Source organism: Nipponia nippon, unplaced genomic scaffold (genome assembly GCF_047370975.1).
Source record: "Nipponia nippon isolate SJK-2023a ecotype South Korea unplaced genomic scaffold, ASM4737097v1 scaffold_8, whole genome shotgun sequence".
Taxonomy (NCBI): Eukaryota; Metazoa; Chordata; class Aves; order Pelecaniformes; family Threskiornithidae; genus Nipponia; species Nipponia nippon.
The window spans coordinates 41,397,851-41,413,754 of record NW_028262402.1 but is presented as its reverse complement, the minus strand read 5'-3'; the positions used below and the strand labels follow the sequence as shown (position 1 = coordinate 41,413,754).

The 15,904-nt window shown below is 36.3% G+C and overlaps 1 protein-coding gene across 4 annotated transcripts in view; it reads left to right on the top strand.

Annotated features, from left to right (window-relative positions):
- CCDC171 (coiled-coil domain containing 171) overlaps positions 1-15,904 on the top strand; it is a 168,759-nt gene that overhangs the window by 126,950 nt on the left and 25,905 nt on the right. For 3 of the 4 annotated variants that reach the window (XM_087742166.1, XM_087742162.1, XM_087742163.1), the window contains one exon: positions 9,894-10,046. The exons of the other annotated variant lie outside the window; for it this stretch is intronic. In XM_087742166.1, coding sequence (XP_087598292.1) covers positions 9,894-10,046 — 153 coding nt within the window. The remainder of the gene's footprint in view (positions 1-9,893; positions 10,047-15,904) is intronic. 4 annotated transcript variants of the gene reach the window in all.

Below are 15,904 nucleotides of genomic sequence, written 5' to 3'. Positions count from 1 at the left end.
GTCTGTCATAATCACCTCCCATTCTCTGCCACTCCATCAGTAGTTGTTTCTTTTCAGGTTACTTTCCTCATTTGCGAACTACAAAAAGGTGAAAACCAGTAGAAAACATCTATAGTTTCTAGATTTATTAAGCTGTGGAAGTGATTTCTCTATGTTACCAACATCCATAGGCACAATTGCTCATAAATTACCTAACTGCAAGTAGTGGTCCAGCTCTGAAAAATGCATAAGGAAGTAGTGACCCATTAACATCAGAGATAATTTGAAAAATGCTGTCTTCTAGGGTGTTTATAAGTTAGGATAGCCTGGGATCCTTGGATAAGAACCAGCCGCTTTTGTTGATTCACTGTTAAGGTCACCACTCAAGCACATGATGTTGCGGTGGCTGCAGCCATTACCAAATCCGGTAAAAAAGAAAGACTAAAAAGGGCTTTCTCAATCTAGTTATGATATCCTGTGATATGAGGTATTTTACTTCTGATCCTATTGTTGAAGAATACTTTATGCTTTCTAGGCAAACTCATCTCACCAGTGCCTGTCCTCCTTAGTTTTCTCCTTTTGGTGTTGCTATAAGCATCCAGTTTTATAAACAGAATTTGGAAAGTCACTTTATCTCTTGTGCTTCTAAGGAATTGGATCTAGTTGTTGACTGTTGGCCAGACAGGGGAATGGACCATAACAGCCTGTTCCTTACTTGCCAGGCTCCCAACCTAATAATTCAAATCCTTTTCTGCAATCTGATGATAAGTTTCCATTCAATGAAAAGACACTTGGTGCATTTGCTGAAGACAAAGCAGAAAATCAATGCCTTCCAAAATATTATCTAAAAAAGCTCATCGAGTAACAACACGTCTTTGAGTTGTTGGTCTGAATGAGGACAGCCAGAGCTCTGCCAACAGAAAAGTTAGTGTCGTCTTCTCTTTGTCTTTCAAGCTCTTCCAAGTGAAAAGCTTTCTCACTCAGTTTGTTGACCTCTTGCACAGAAGAGGCCCAGACTTCAGTGTACTGGAGTCTCACTCATCCACCAGTTTTTAGCATGCATTCACTGGGATTTATACCTTTCTGAGTTGAGCTAATCTGTCATCTATATGACAAATGCCAAAAAGACAGACAAACAGAATCAGTCTTTCCCAACAAGGGTTTTCTTCAGCACTACTGAGCAACAGCTAAAACATCAGTGTGTTATCAACATTCTCATACTAAATCCAAAACACAGCACTATACCAGCTACTAGGAAGAAAATTAACTCTATCCCAGATGAAACCAGGACAATAGCAAATTGTCAAGCTCAGTGTCAGTACCACTTTTGGCAGATGCTGCCAATATTCTCCAACTTTTGCTTGGGAAAGAGGGATGCTAATGTGTATGCTTATTGTGAAGGTCAGTAGTAGGTGTACTGTGGTCTTTAAATTTCCTTTGACTCTTCAGATTTTGGAACAAGAGCTGAAATTTCTAATAAAACATTTTCATGGCATAAATCAGGTCTTGAAAGGAAGTCTGATTGAAAATCTAGCCATTTGTATGTTGTTTTTTTTAATACAAATTTTGATAAAGTTCAAGAATGTATGATGCAAACTAGTTATCTCACCAACATCTGAGTTTAAGCAGAATGAAGGGGGAACACCTGTCCATCCTGTACGTGGCAGTGGACATTAGATTAAGGGTGTGTCCATTTACCTGAGGAATGCAATTCAGCTTTTCTAGATCATTGCTTTCTCTATAGAAAATGACTGGTGCTTTTTCCTGTGCTGGCATCATGAATTTGTGGAGATAACTGATGTTTTGGTGAGAAGCCAAAGTGAAAAAATTAGTTTGCTATCCAACCTACCAGGTATACTTTAGAGTTTCCTTACAAAACTACAAAATACTGCCTTATGTAGGATGAAATATTTATGTTGAATTAAAATGCAGTGCTACCATGAGCACTTCATAAGAAAAGCAAAGGAAATGAAGCAACTATATCACAAAACTTTGTGCAGTTTTCCAGCCCCTGGGCTCCATTAGACATGAGCAAAATCTAAAAAAATCTAAAATCTGATATGAAGATTAGGACTCAGTAATGATTGCTTATGTATGAGCCACATAATCGTAGTTGTCATATCGACTAAACCTGCCAGAAGGGACCTTTGTCTCTCCTAATAAATGGCAACAACAGCATAGATTGTCTTCATCTTTTTGCACTGAAAATACAAAGTAGACACATTTCCCCCTTCTAAGCATATGTAAAATATTTTATCTAATTCAGGTTGAAAATGTTTTAATCTAAAATTGAAAAGCTGCTGCTTGTGGCCGGAAAGGGATAATCTATATCCCTTCATAGGTATAGTAAAAAAATTTAAGGAAATGTCTATACTGAACCCAGATTTTGTGGGGTGATCATTTTCCTCTGGGGGAGTCAGCAACAGACTTTTTCTACACTGGTTAAAACTAAATTGGTATTTTTTCATGAGCATCTATTTGTCTGTAAAGCATATTTCTTTACTAAAAGTAATTGAAATCGGTCTTAGTTAATAGAGCACTCTTTAAAACCAATGAAAAAACTGTATTTTAATTTTCAGTAAACTCATTTTTTCTGCTATGTTCGCAAATAGTTGAGTTAGTTACTTATGTTGGATAGTTTGTGGACAGCATTTCAGAAGAACGGAAGAGTTTTTCATATCTCACATTTACCTTCCATGTGAAGTTACTTCAGATTTTCCTACTTAGTAACTTGATAGATTAATGTCTGCATCTCTCCCCTTCCTTAAATTGTTCTCATACACATACACCTATAATTAATCCATTAGATTTCAGACAGTTAAGACTTAGTGTTTAGGTAACATTTATTTGTAAAAATTAGTTTACTTATATAGGATATCCTATCCATATGTAGGGGTCCCTTAAAAATAAGAAAGAATATGCCTTTTAAAATTGATTTTACTTCTATGAATTTGGTTGTGAAAACGGAATTCTGTACTTCAGCTTTTGTACATCTTTTCTGGTTCTAAGATATCACTCCAATAGATCAAGAGCAATATCATCCAGATACAGGCAGTTTGTACTTTCACCTGACATTTCACCTGGATTTTGATGAGAAGTTTTACTCTCTTGTTTCTCCTCAAGACTGAATATGTGATGGGACACTGCCATTTTTTAAAATAAAACTGCATTCTGACTTGCCTGTTATGACTGCTGCAGTTTAGTTCCTCTCATCAGTGGTAATATATTGTGCTCACTCTGAGCAGATTGTCATGCTCACAGTTGAGGCACTTTAACACGGACTTTATATTATTTTCAGTGACTACCTGTCCCTCTTTCTTTCATCCCTGTCTAGAATATACACTGCAAGGGAAAGTTGAAGGACGGGTACCAGCCTGAAAATTCTTTCAGTTTCCATTTCTTTCTCGTCAAAACCATTTACTTGAAAATTCTCTTCCTCCCTGACAGACTGAAATGTTCTTTTTGTATCAAGACTGTGTAAGAAGATGGGAAGGAGTACAATGTATTGGTAGAATTTTCCCCATAGCTGTAGCTTAAACTACAAGTTCTTCAGGGCAGCAATTGTTTTTCCTTTACATTTTGCATGCAGCTGTGCTTGACTGTGTGCAAGAGACAGTGAGAATGGTCTTTGCATGTAAACATTGGCCTATAAAAATCTGCATTCCCTTAATTTTGTTGAGTGGAAATTTGCTTGCATGGTCCAGAGATACTTCTGAGTAGTCAAGGCTGCAGGTAGCTCCTTTGCTATAAAATTCTCAGGATGCTTTCTACCTGATCATAACAACAAACACATTGGTCTTAATTTATCAGTTTCTAGAAGATCAATGTTATTTTTGAAACTCTTACACTTTGTAATAATTTTCATGGCAATTGTTGTTACGCCCATCTACTGTGGTTTCCAGTAGAAGCACTTTCCCTTCAGTCTCTGTCAATTTCAATGCTCCCTTTTCAATTTTCTTGTAGGAAGCCGTGTCATTACCTCTTGCAGAGAATCTAGCCTTTTATTTAGAGCTTCATTCCCTTGGGCTATCCTCTGAGACCTACGGGGTAAAGTAATTGTTATTGAAGCGAAGGGGATAGAGTTAGGCCCCGTGTGTGGCACTGAGTCAGCTTTCATTGGAAAAAAAAAAAAAGTTGTAACAGAACTGACCTGCTTTTTGGCACATTTAAATTGTGCATGCCACGCTTGAATGGAACCCAACAAAAAGTTTAGTGTCGAAATGAGATACAAGGAGAATAGATCATTAAAGAAGTGCCAAACAGCTGCAAAAGTGCAATTTTGCTGAATGCTGTTTCCCTTGGGGGTTCTTTCTGATGCCTGAGAAGCTGCTGTATTTACATCCTCCACTGATGTTGCCACTAGACATTTTGGACTATGGGTCAAGGCAGCCAGAATGGGTTTTCAAATGCTAAAATGTATGGGGGAAATGAATTTCAATCCTTTCTTCCCCAAATATAGCTCTCTTAAATCTATACTATGTATCCTGAAATCTTGCCTTTGAAAAGAAAAAGTAATTGATGTATGTTTTGTTTTCTGGGCTTGTTTTAACTAATCTTATTTATGTCAGCTTGAAGCAAGGCAGTAATGACAGGCATTCTATAGGTTATCCATTAAGCATGCAGAACTCCACTCCATGGAGTTCTGTTTTCACACCAGTTGCTTCTACCTGAACTACACTTCAGCCAAATTCTGTACCATAAATGGATTCTCAGCCTTTTCAGATTCTCATCTAAGGACTTTGTCATACTAGCGTTGATCTTTCATTCTTCTGAAGTCCATTCATTATTCCTTCTCTTGTTCTTTTTCATCTTTTTGTATATGTTGCCCTTAGGTAAATTTACTACCTGCTAACATTCTTTTTAGTTGAAGAATTTCCTGAAGGGACAACGTAACAGTCAAATATTAATTTTGACTTTTTTTCTACTTTTTTTTTAAGCACATTGTGTAAAGTAGATGGTCTTGTTATTCTCGCTGCTGCATCTGATGTTACAAACTCAATGCTTACATTGTCAGGCTGTTAGTCCGTTTGATACCTTTTAATAAGCATCATTTCACATAAGGTCTCCTTCCTTTAGTTTTGTTCCTTCTAAACAGGAGATACGGTTCTATGATAACAGCAGGCCCAATAAGATCCTCAGTTAATGGTATAAAATGGATATAAAATTAAAAAACTGACTCTTAATCACTTGGTATTTTATTGTAACTTCAGAATAGTCTAAAACTTTAAATGGAAACTTCCATTCACAATTATTTATAATTCATAATCCAAATAAAAATTGTTTTGAACTGTGTTTGGTCTCATTAACCAAGCACTGAGGGCAAGGGAGACAACATGTACAGTGTTTTAATTTGGAATTAAAAATTCCATTTTTATAATGTATAATAAATATATTAAAACTTTGATGAGAGGTCTTCTGCTAATTTGCATAGGCTGATCTGTGTATTTCTTATTATATGTTGCTATTATAACTGAACTGAGAACAGCTGAAGTTTGAGTAACCTTTGAATTTCATAAATTAATTAAAAAAAAGTTTCTTTTCTTTTTGTGTTTCATATTCCTTAAAGATTGTTGTGTAATTTGTCAGTATTAAAGTACTCCTGAAGATTGTAGTCTTCCAGTCTTGTAAATTTATAGCCAGTAATACACGCAAAAGCTGTTTTAAAGCATCTATAGCACTGTGCACCTTAAAATTACTTGTTCTGAAAATGGTGTATGGATCAAGGAAATGATTGGTTATTCAAAAGTACACAGAGGGAATATTAGAAAAAATTGTTTTTACATGTCCTCTGGAGGACTGTCTCTAATGTTAAGTGTTGTCAGTCCTTTTAAAGATTAATCTGGAGAAAGAAAGCACAGCTTAAATTTTGCCATTTTGCTCTGCAGTTCACTGGTTTGTAGTTCATAAACAGCATCAAATTATTTTTTTTTCATTTTTACTCTCAACTCACGTTTCTCAGCTTCACCAATGTGTAGCTTAAGCCAGAATTTTTTATGCGTACCCTCGTATTACAGATAAGACATCTCTGAACAGGTCATAAGAACCTTCTTCCTTATGGCTGCTTTGAAATAAATCTTACCTGTTAACGTCACTTAAAACAAAGCATGTTTAATTTTTGTTAAATTTTATAATTGTTCTCTTTTATCTTTTTATGTGCTTATCTATGTATACGTAGGGTATTGGAACATTGATAGATGACTATGCACTTACATGGTTTTGCAGTGCTCTTGTCTTCTGGCCTTGTTTTTACAAGCTGGGGAGGCAGGCAAAATGGCCAGGTGTACAATGCTCAGAATCATCAGGTTCCCATTTTCTAAATAAATAAGGATCTCAAATTTAAAATACTTTGTTCCTTTATCATATGAATAGCACTTACCTGAATTTTTCAAAATTTTCTGATTTGCTTTGAATTCAAAGATAGTTAAAGTGCTCATAGCAATTTTCTAGATGGGGATACTGCTGTAAATGTGTAAGTAGACATAAAAAAAGTTCCTCAGAAGTACTTAGGCTTAAAGTAACTTGTCCATTGAAAGTTACATTTGAAAATGGGACTTGGACACTCCTGCAAATTTTGTGCCTAGTCCAGCACCTTCAGCATAAAAACATCCTTTCTCCATGCCAAGCTTATGAACATATTTCTATCCTGTGGGTTGTAGCCAATTGTCCGGGAAAGTCATGCCTCTGTTTTCATGAAGCTGCCTGTGTCTTGACTTAGTGTTGGAGCATGGGCCTCCTCTCACATTGAAGATACTTTTGACATTGGAAACACTCCTACCATTATATTTGCTTCTGCTGTATCAGTAGCATATGATGTAGAACTTTAAATAATAGTGAAATCCTTTATAAAATAAGGCATTGTGGGAAGTAAAAGGCAAGGGAAGAGGTCACTGAAAAAAGCCATTCACTTGTCTGATTAATTCCATTTTTTCTTTGATTAATGTAATTCATTACAATTTCTGCTCTTAAAATTGACAGTCCTACGTAAATTTCAACCATTATTAACTTGCATCTTGTTCCATCCTTAAGAAAACTTTGTAATCAATGAATTACAGACTGGTTGAGGTTCAAAGGAACCACTGGAGGTCATCTGGTCCAAGCCCCCTGCTCAAGCAGGGACACCTAGAGCCAGCAACATTTAAAACTAGTATTCTTCAGCCCCACTATTGCTGTGGCCTCCTTAGTTAAGCCTTCTTCCCACTAACTTTCCTATAATACTCATCTGTCTGAAAAGTTTTTCAATTTTAAAGTGGTCTGAGTTACAGTAATATTGGTTCCTATAATGTTCAGGGATTACTACAGCTGGCCTTTCTGAACAGAAGTAATTTTCTGGTGTGTATTTTTAAAATATTTTTATTTCTAACAGAAGACAAATTTTTATTGTTTCATGTTCTGTTCCCAGTTTGCATGTCATACTGTTACCAACACATTCAAGACTAGAAGTGCTGGCTTAAATGCACATCCTACAGATGTATATGAATGCCAAATTTTATGCTATAAAAGTTAATCAGGAGGGTTGCTGAAGTATCTTATTGCTATGTATACTTAAAAACTATGTATACATCTTATTGCTATGTGTACTTAAAAACAAATGAAAACACTCCTTCTTAGCAGGAGAGGAAAAAAATTCTGCAGAACTAGATGTGCCTTCTCTGAAATTCTGTCAACAGACTTTGTTGATCATGGAACAGTTTCCAGAGCTGCAGATATATTTGTATGTGTAACGTGCAAATAAGGATCTAAATTAGAGTGCTGAACTCCTTTAGAGATGTGTTCAATCATTATATGAAAGATCTTATAACATGCAATGACCAGGTTCTATGCCCATTCCCTGTGTATCAAGCTTTCTAATAAGTGGAACTTTTGTATTGTGGAAAACAGATCCGTGACTCAATCTGTGACTGACATGAGTTATGTAAAATCATATGTAAATGAATGCCTTCCAATGGCATGTCTAAAAACCCAAAGTATTTGCCTTCTTCCAGATGGCATTTAGAATAAATGTGCTGCACACTCATTATCAAGGATTCCACGTCACCCACAGGAAGACCCAAAAATACTGTTTTCCCTAAGGTGTTCCTGAGTGAGAGAAATCTAAACTGACCCTGACTCTTTGCTAGGGATTTGGGACACACTGGAAGGAGAGTGTACCTACGGGTGCATAAATGCTACCTTCCACATCAGTATTGAATTGTTAATAGCTGAGAAATTGCTTGTTTCTGGAGTAAAAACAAATCTAGACGTCTTAGAAAAAACATTTGCCATGACTGAAAATAAAACACCGTGTATTAATACATTTTTCCTAGATTGAAAATTTTCGGACTTATTAAATAAGGGAACAAATGAAATAGCTGAGTTGAGCAGCAAGGAATTGGTAACTACTGTTTCAAATAACTGCATGGACTTAGAGTGGCTCTGGCGATGTAGGATGAAGTAGGTTAGTGGCTTCACTAGCTTTGTGGTAGCAGCAGTAAAAGGAAGAAGGTAAGGAATCGTCTCTATGCATTCTAGTTCAGTGATACCTTTAAATATCATGTGGGAAGTAATCAGAGGAACACATAAGATTTTTTTCTGTGAGATTTGAGACACAGCTTGTTATGATGCATTGGTACAATCCTTGTTTATGAGTCACAGACCCAGTCCATAGATGTATTTCAACGTATGTCTAATTTTTAACAGGTGGGCAGTTGCCATATGAAGACTCTCAGGCAGTTTTATATGGGGTGTGAGATATATCCTCATTCTTGCTTGGTGTTGTTTGTGAAGAGCTGCAGCATTTTAGTAACACTGAATGTGGATGAAAAATTTCAAAAGCAGGATCAGAGCTGACAGCGGCAGACTTACAGAGCTATGTGAATACACTTTTAGGACTAGCATCATAGTATGTAAAACATTTTGGATATTCTTTCTGATGAGAAAAGATATGATGGTGTTAATTTGCCACTGCTGTTTTGTACACTTGACAAATAACTTGATTGATTTCAGCTATGTTAACTTCTCTTCTGAAAAGCAGTAGTGTGTTTGAGAACAAAGAAAGGAAAACAGTAAAAGTCTTTGTGAATGCCTGTTCGTGCTACTAAGTTTATTTTTGCCTATACCACAGACTTACATTCAAAAGGCCAACTTCATATTATCTCTAATATGTTCTTACAGTAGAAACTTGCTATAGGTGATTTCAGATGGGAAAACTATAACTTATAAAATGTGATTAACCAGTTGTAAAGAAGACCAATAATCTCAACAGTGTTACACTATTTAGGGTAGATATAAAGTTACCAGTACTGCCAAGTCATTTGTACTCTCTTGTGCTGCTAACTTTATTAGCAGTCTGATCAATATTACATGGTTGGGACATTCTTCCACTATATACATGAAAACAATTATATTTTCCCAGTTATATTGTAATCAGATTATTTGCTTTCAGAGATCTGTAGGTTTAATGTGTTTCTTTTGTTTCTGCCAAATTAAATTTTTTTTAACGTGGAGTGGGAGGATTGGTAACTTGACTCATTTTGAAAGTATGAACATTTACCTGAAACTGTGTAGTGATTCTTTGTAAACAGAAATTGAACTTACACTGAGTCTGGTATTTAAATACAACAAAAAATGGTATCAGCTGCTCAGTGCAGTAACGTATGTTTGAAAACAGCTCATCAAAACACTTTCTAATTAGGGTGCACAGTGATTTGCTTTTCTTCGATGCTATTAATATTTAAGATTTTAGAAGGAATACAAAATCCCACGTTAGACCGAAATCCCATGTTAAGTCCTGAGATTGAAATTTTGCCTGTCTTCCAACCTTTGTTTGATTTCTCTGATTAGTGAAAGTTAGGTCTTCTGTAATGAATCCGGATGTATGCTATTTGGCCTTTAAGTATAGCCTGCCTGGCACTGATGATTTATTTTACTTTTTAAAGGCCATGATTAAAAGTTTTATGGATGTCTACCAACTTGCAAGTTCCAGAATTGACATGTTAGTGAGAGAAACAGCATCTCATCAGCTTCACACTGCAGACTTAAAGTCCAATCTCCAAACAGCTTGTCTTCGTGAAAGTGAGAGCTTGCAGTTGGTAAGTCTGCTTTTCACGTAATTTTTGTCATTTGCATGTGGTTTTCTAACCATCATCTCCCTTCATGCTGCATAGTTTCTGTAGGGAAATACAATAATATTTCATTATAAACATAATAGAGCAATAAAACTAGTGTCAACAGGCACCTTCTGAGACTTTTAGAAGAGAAAGGGAGTGGTAAAAGTTAACACAAGGATTAACTTTACTACTGTATCTTCTAGAAAGACCTGTTCATTGCTACTGTCGCTGGAAAAGTATACATTGTGATTTCTTTTTAGCAGTACAGTAAACGGTTGAATTTTGGACCTCAAGAATTTAACCATCTAAAGATGTACCACCATGTTAAAATGGAATGTTATTACCACTGCATATAAACAAAATGTTTATCAGGAGGCGTGATTTTTTTTTTTAATACAATTGTGGTTGTGAATAATCTCACTAAAGTTACAAAGTTAAAATCCAATTTCAGAAATAATTTCTTGTCTAAAATGTTGCCCACAAAGATACTTGGACTTGTTTAAGGTTAATAAGGTGATTTTTCAGATCTGAGATCTCCCTCTAGGGGGATTACTGTGTCACACAGGCAGGAGGCCGGACACATAAACTGTCATAAATATGTAGCTAAGCATGTCTAGAATGAGACTGTGTAAGCTGTGCAACTTGCATACAGTTGATGTATTTCTCCTCCGTCTTTCTTTACTTTTCCACATAGGAGTTTGGTGGTTTTTTGTTCTTGTCTCCTTCCTCCTTTCACTTCCTTTATTCTTGTGAAGCAAAGGACCATAAAGAAAATGAGGATTGTTTGTCTTTCTTTTTGAAACAGAAGATGTGTAAGAAGAGAGTGGTCACTAATGCAAATGACATCAGCAAATGTATATTCAAAGGCTGTGGCTGTGACTTTGGTTGTTTCCAACAGAATTACATTAATTTCTTATCCTGCTTCTAAATTGGATCAGCACAATGGGAAATTAGCACAAATAGAAAATATATTGATCAGTGCTGAATTTCAGTTTTAAGATCTTGAGATGATAATTGTTGAATGAAAGCTTTGTTTTATTTGTGATTGCACAGCCTTTCTAAGAAACTAAATGAAATTGCTTCACTGAAATAGCTTCTTTTCTCCTCCAACCAGGCTTGCTTTATGTTTTCTACTAGGTTTACATGTGTCCTGCTGAGCCTGTGCCCAGTGTAATTGGGTTGCTCCTTTGCCTGTTATGATTGTTCTTGTTGTTTAAATCAAGATGACCACTTGTGTACTAAGGATTGGGAAGTCTGCCAAACTTGGTGCAGCAATGTTTGCTTTCATTTGGATTGAGAGGGCTTTTAGCAAAGACTATGCTAGTCCTGTCCATGAAGGGCTATGCAGTGGCTTGATATGTTACAGTGAAAACAAACAACTTGGCCCCCCAGCTCTCTGATGCCTGTGATTAAATGCAGTGCTTTTTAAGTAATTTGTGTCTGCCTACAGTATCAATGTAAAGATGATACTTTTTGCATTATAGTAGGATTTGTTGGCCCTTCTGTACAACCCTCTGGGGCGAAGAATAGTTCTTTCTTTAAATGCAGTTTAATTTGAACCTAAGCATAAGCATTAATAGAAAGTGTTTTAAAATATTAATGTAAAGGCAAGAAACTCAGAATGATAGATTCTCAGGTTTCCATGAAAGAAGTATAAGTGTTTATGGTATACTTTGTAGTATTTGGGTTTTTTGTAAAGCTTGTACGTAATATTTGCAAAAGTTGCATCAACCGTGACTTTTACTAACTTCAGGCTTCACAGCTTTCTGGAGTGACTTACATTTTACAGTTTCAGCCGGTACTGTTCTGTTGTGATTTTGAGGAAGAAATTTTGCACTAAATTTCTTTCTGTATTAAAAAAGTAGGACAGATTTTTTAAAATTATTTTAAATGAAAGGGAGTAATGTCTCTTCTTGAGCTTCTATTTGGTTTCAGAATTTTACACACTTTGTTGGTTTCAGTCCACTGTGTTTAATCACATATCCAGTTCTAGTAACATTGTAGGCAAAACTTTTCATGTAGGAGACAAACACAGCACCTGGACTGTATTAATTCCAGGTCTTCATATGATGTATACTTGTGTTCCTAGAACAGTATGCTATTGCTCAATGCTGAAACACATTTTTGAAAAGTCTTTCAGGTGTATACCGTGTGTGGACACTTACCTTATAAGATTGGGTTTTATCTCACTATGTTATGGCTGTCTCTTTATGTCTTGTACGCTAGTTGCGTAAGGTTCTTGCCCTCCCAACTGTCCATTGCATCCAAGTTTGGGCCATTCACCAGTATTGATCTTTTCCATGTTCAGAAGGTATTGCTTTCCTAATTGATCTTTTTGTACTGAAATTTGCTAACTATGTCACCTTTCTTTCTGTTCACACCACTTTTTTCCTCTTCTGTTGCTTTGGGTTTTGTTGATAATTGTATAAACAAAACTGATGCCATAAAGCAACATCAGTGATTCTGACTCGTCTTTTATCTAAGACTCTGATTTGACGTCTCCATCCTCGAGTCTGCTTCTAGTCCAACCACTTTCCTTCTAGTCAATAGTGGTTAGATTCTGAGATTGCTATGTGTGTTCATGCTAATGCCAACAGAGAGGAACAGGAAGGGATATGATTATGATGGACAGAGGTGAGATGAACGCTGGAAGCACTGCTTACAAAGAGAATTATTATGTGGGGTGAAGGGGAGTCAATAGCAGAATATTTCTGTACTCTTCATTAGTGTCCAGCTATCTGGCTGTCATACTCGTCTCTGATGATTCTTCCACTGTGCAGAAAGGCCCTGTGCATTTTTCATTCTTGCAACTCTTTAAAATTCAGTATGGCTGAAATACAAGTTATTGGTTTTCTACCTAAACCTTCTTTTTTCTTCTGTTGTTCCCTATTTCTGTATCTTTCTTCTGTTTTGTTTTTTGTTGTTTGTTTTTTTTTTTTTTTAAATTTCTCCTTTTTTTTCTTTACCAAATGCTGCTGAAATTTCCCTTACATTTCTAAAATGTCTTTTTCTTTTATTTCTGTTATCAAACCGTTAACATTTTGTAATAGTCTTTCTTTGCAGCTATCACAGTTTCACTTATGTGCATTTTCTTGTTTTTTAAAATTTACTTTCGCTGAAGTGCAAGTACCACAGTCACAATCCTGTCCTCCATAACTTGCTGCATCCCCACATTGAGGGTCTTATCTATAATTGGTAGAGCTAATAATAATAATAATAATGAGAGTTCAGCTAAGAAGATGTCGTTGATATGGCCATATGTAGTCTTGACTATAAGGATGCAGATTGCTAGAAGAGGAAGAGAGAAGCCAGCAGTCAACCTCTAGCATGAAATAAGATGGAGAATTATTTCACTGAGCACTGAGCTTGGTACTGGACTGGCACTGCCATTTTCTCCATGGAAGTTAAGAAACTGTATTGTTTCCCTTTACATGGCTCTGCCTTTATGCCTTCCTATGATTTTCCTTAGGAAAACTTAGTGAAGGTGTCTTTGGTGGAAGTACTTCATTGGTATTAACTAACTATACACATGATCTGTATGTAAGCAGGGAAGATATCAGCTAAAATGTTCTTATATTTCATTTTTCCTGCCTATTTCTTGTTCAGTAACATCTAGTAATATAAACATCACAAACTGGACTGTGCTTCAAGGTTTCCTATTAAATGAACACTTGCCAGTTACTTGAACAGTACTGCATTCTGCTGCTTTGATCCATTTTACTTCTTCTTCAGATACATTAGTTTATTACTATACTTGCACTTTCATTCAGAGTTGCAGTAATGAGTAGGCTTTGAACTGAGAGCTTTTAAGAGCTGTACTGTGCAGTAGTATAGTCATAAGCAATGACTATACTGGGGCAACATGTGGCATCATATTAGTCACATGGCAAGCACGTGAATCCATGGTGTCTGTACGGCCAAAGAAGCACAGTGTTGTGGGGAGTGGATGCAGTGACACTGTATTTTCCAGTGTGACCTGACACATATGAGGAACTGACACAATTCAATTCATTGTAAAATTTCTCCAGAAAGTGTTTTCGTAGCTTTCAGCCCTGAGATTTTGTGCCTGATGTCAGTACTTCTGTCAGAATTTTAAGTATTTAAAGTGTTCTGGCATCAGTTTTGGCAAACAAAAGAAACCGCTGTTACATACAAGTGGTCAGGTGTTTCTCTGATCCTGAATGTGCAGCTGATCTGATGATATTCCTTCCTTTTACTGCTTTCACTTCAGAAACAAAGGAGAGTAGAAAATTAAGAGGAAAATATAGTAATGTATAAAAACGATGAAGAGAGAAAGGCTTTGTGTGCACTGGAGAAATGGAAATTTGGTGAGCCAAAAGGATACCTTTAACTGAAAGGGGCAGAAGGTGAATTTCAGATGAGTGAGAGGGGTGAAGTGAAGGTCTGTAAGAAGAGGAGAGTTCTCTAACTAACCACGAAAACAACTGTTGTCTTTGCATGCTTCTCCTAATTGGGCTTGCAATTGAAATCACTCATTGCTTTATGTGGCTTTGCATCATCCTTACTTTTTTTCCCCCCCTAGTTGTGGCTGTGTCTGTCCTTTGTCTGAAAATCCCTAGTGCTATCACTTAAAGTACTGAAAATACAGGAATTATAGGGTTTGGTAAGGTAAGAGAAGCAAGTAGAATGATCTTAGGCGTGAAAATCCATATTTATTGTTGAGATGCTAGTAATTGACATGTGCTCTCATACTTTTATGTTGAAGAACTGCATTAAGCAAAATGTACACTATTCTTCCTACTCAGGGCAGTCAGCTCTCAGTTCTCATGATCTACTTGAACCCCATTCATGGCAGCGAGGGAGAAAAGAAATATTTAAAACTCAAACTTACCAGTTAACTACACCACTGGCGGTTTCTTCCTACTTACATGGTTTTACATGTCTGTCCCCCCATACCCTTTCTTTCCTTGTCACCAGTTCAATCTGTATTTCAAGGCTGAGACCTGCATCTAACAGGGATGCAACGTGTTACATTTAGAATTATGAGGACAGAAATGGAGAGAAAGAAAAAAACCTATTTGCCTTTTCACTTGCTGCATATGAGAAAGGCACTCACTCCATTGGTGTCGTGTTAAATGTCAGAGAGTGTCTTTCATGGGCTGGAGCCATATCTCTTGTGTTAGGACATGGAATGACTGATGTAGCTGGGGGAATTCTTCCCAGATGTTGCAAGAAGCAGATAGGTCCTGGATGAAAACTCTGCTTGGCTTTTCCACTACTTCATGCTAGCCTGATGCACAGTTGAACTGAAAAGATTTTTTGAAAGATTTGGAATTGAACTGGTTTTGTAAAAGTTTTGGAGATACTAGTCCTTAATTTGCCTTGCAAAAAATAATCAGACTTGTTATTTTTATTGTTACCCTTTTTCTTGCAGTTTTTTCTTGGAAACAGTCCAGGGCAAAATTCAGTAAGATATGGACCTCAAATAATTGTAACTTTCACTCAGTACTGTTAATTACCAGTGAGTGGTTTATTTACTGTGAAACATATGAATGTTCTTAAAGAGACAGTAAGTAAAGAAAAATCTGACAAACCCACAAGGAGAATTTTCTGACTATTGAGATGATAATAGATGTGAAAGAGTGGAAATATCAGTATAGACAAAAATAGAAAACTGTATTTGTAATATTTACTAAACTTGAAGTGTCTACCAGGCTGAGTCCACCAAGCAGTAATATCTTGCAGAAACTATTTTTCTTACTGAAATATTTGCATTTCTTACCTGATTTTAAGCAACTGGCCGTCACTTGCCAACCTTACTGCATAACCAAGGAATGCAGGTATCCTAGAGCGCATGCTCACCTTGTCATGTGGTATTG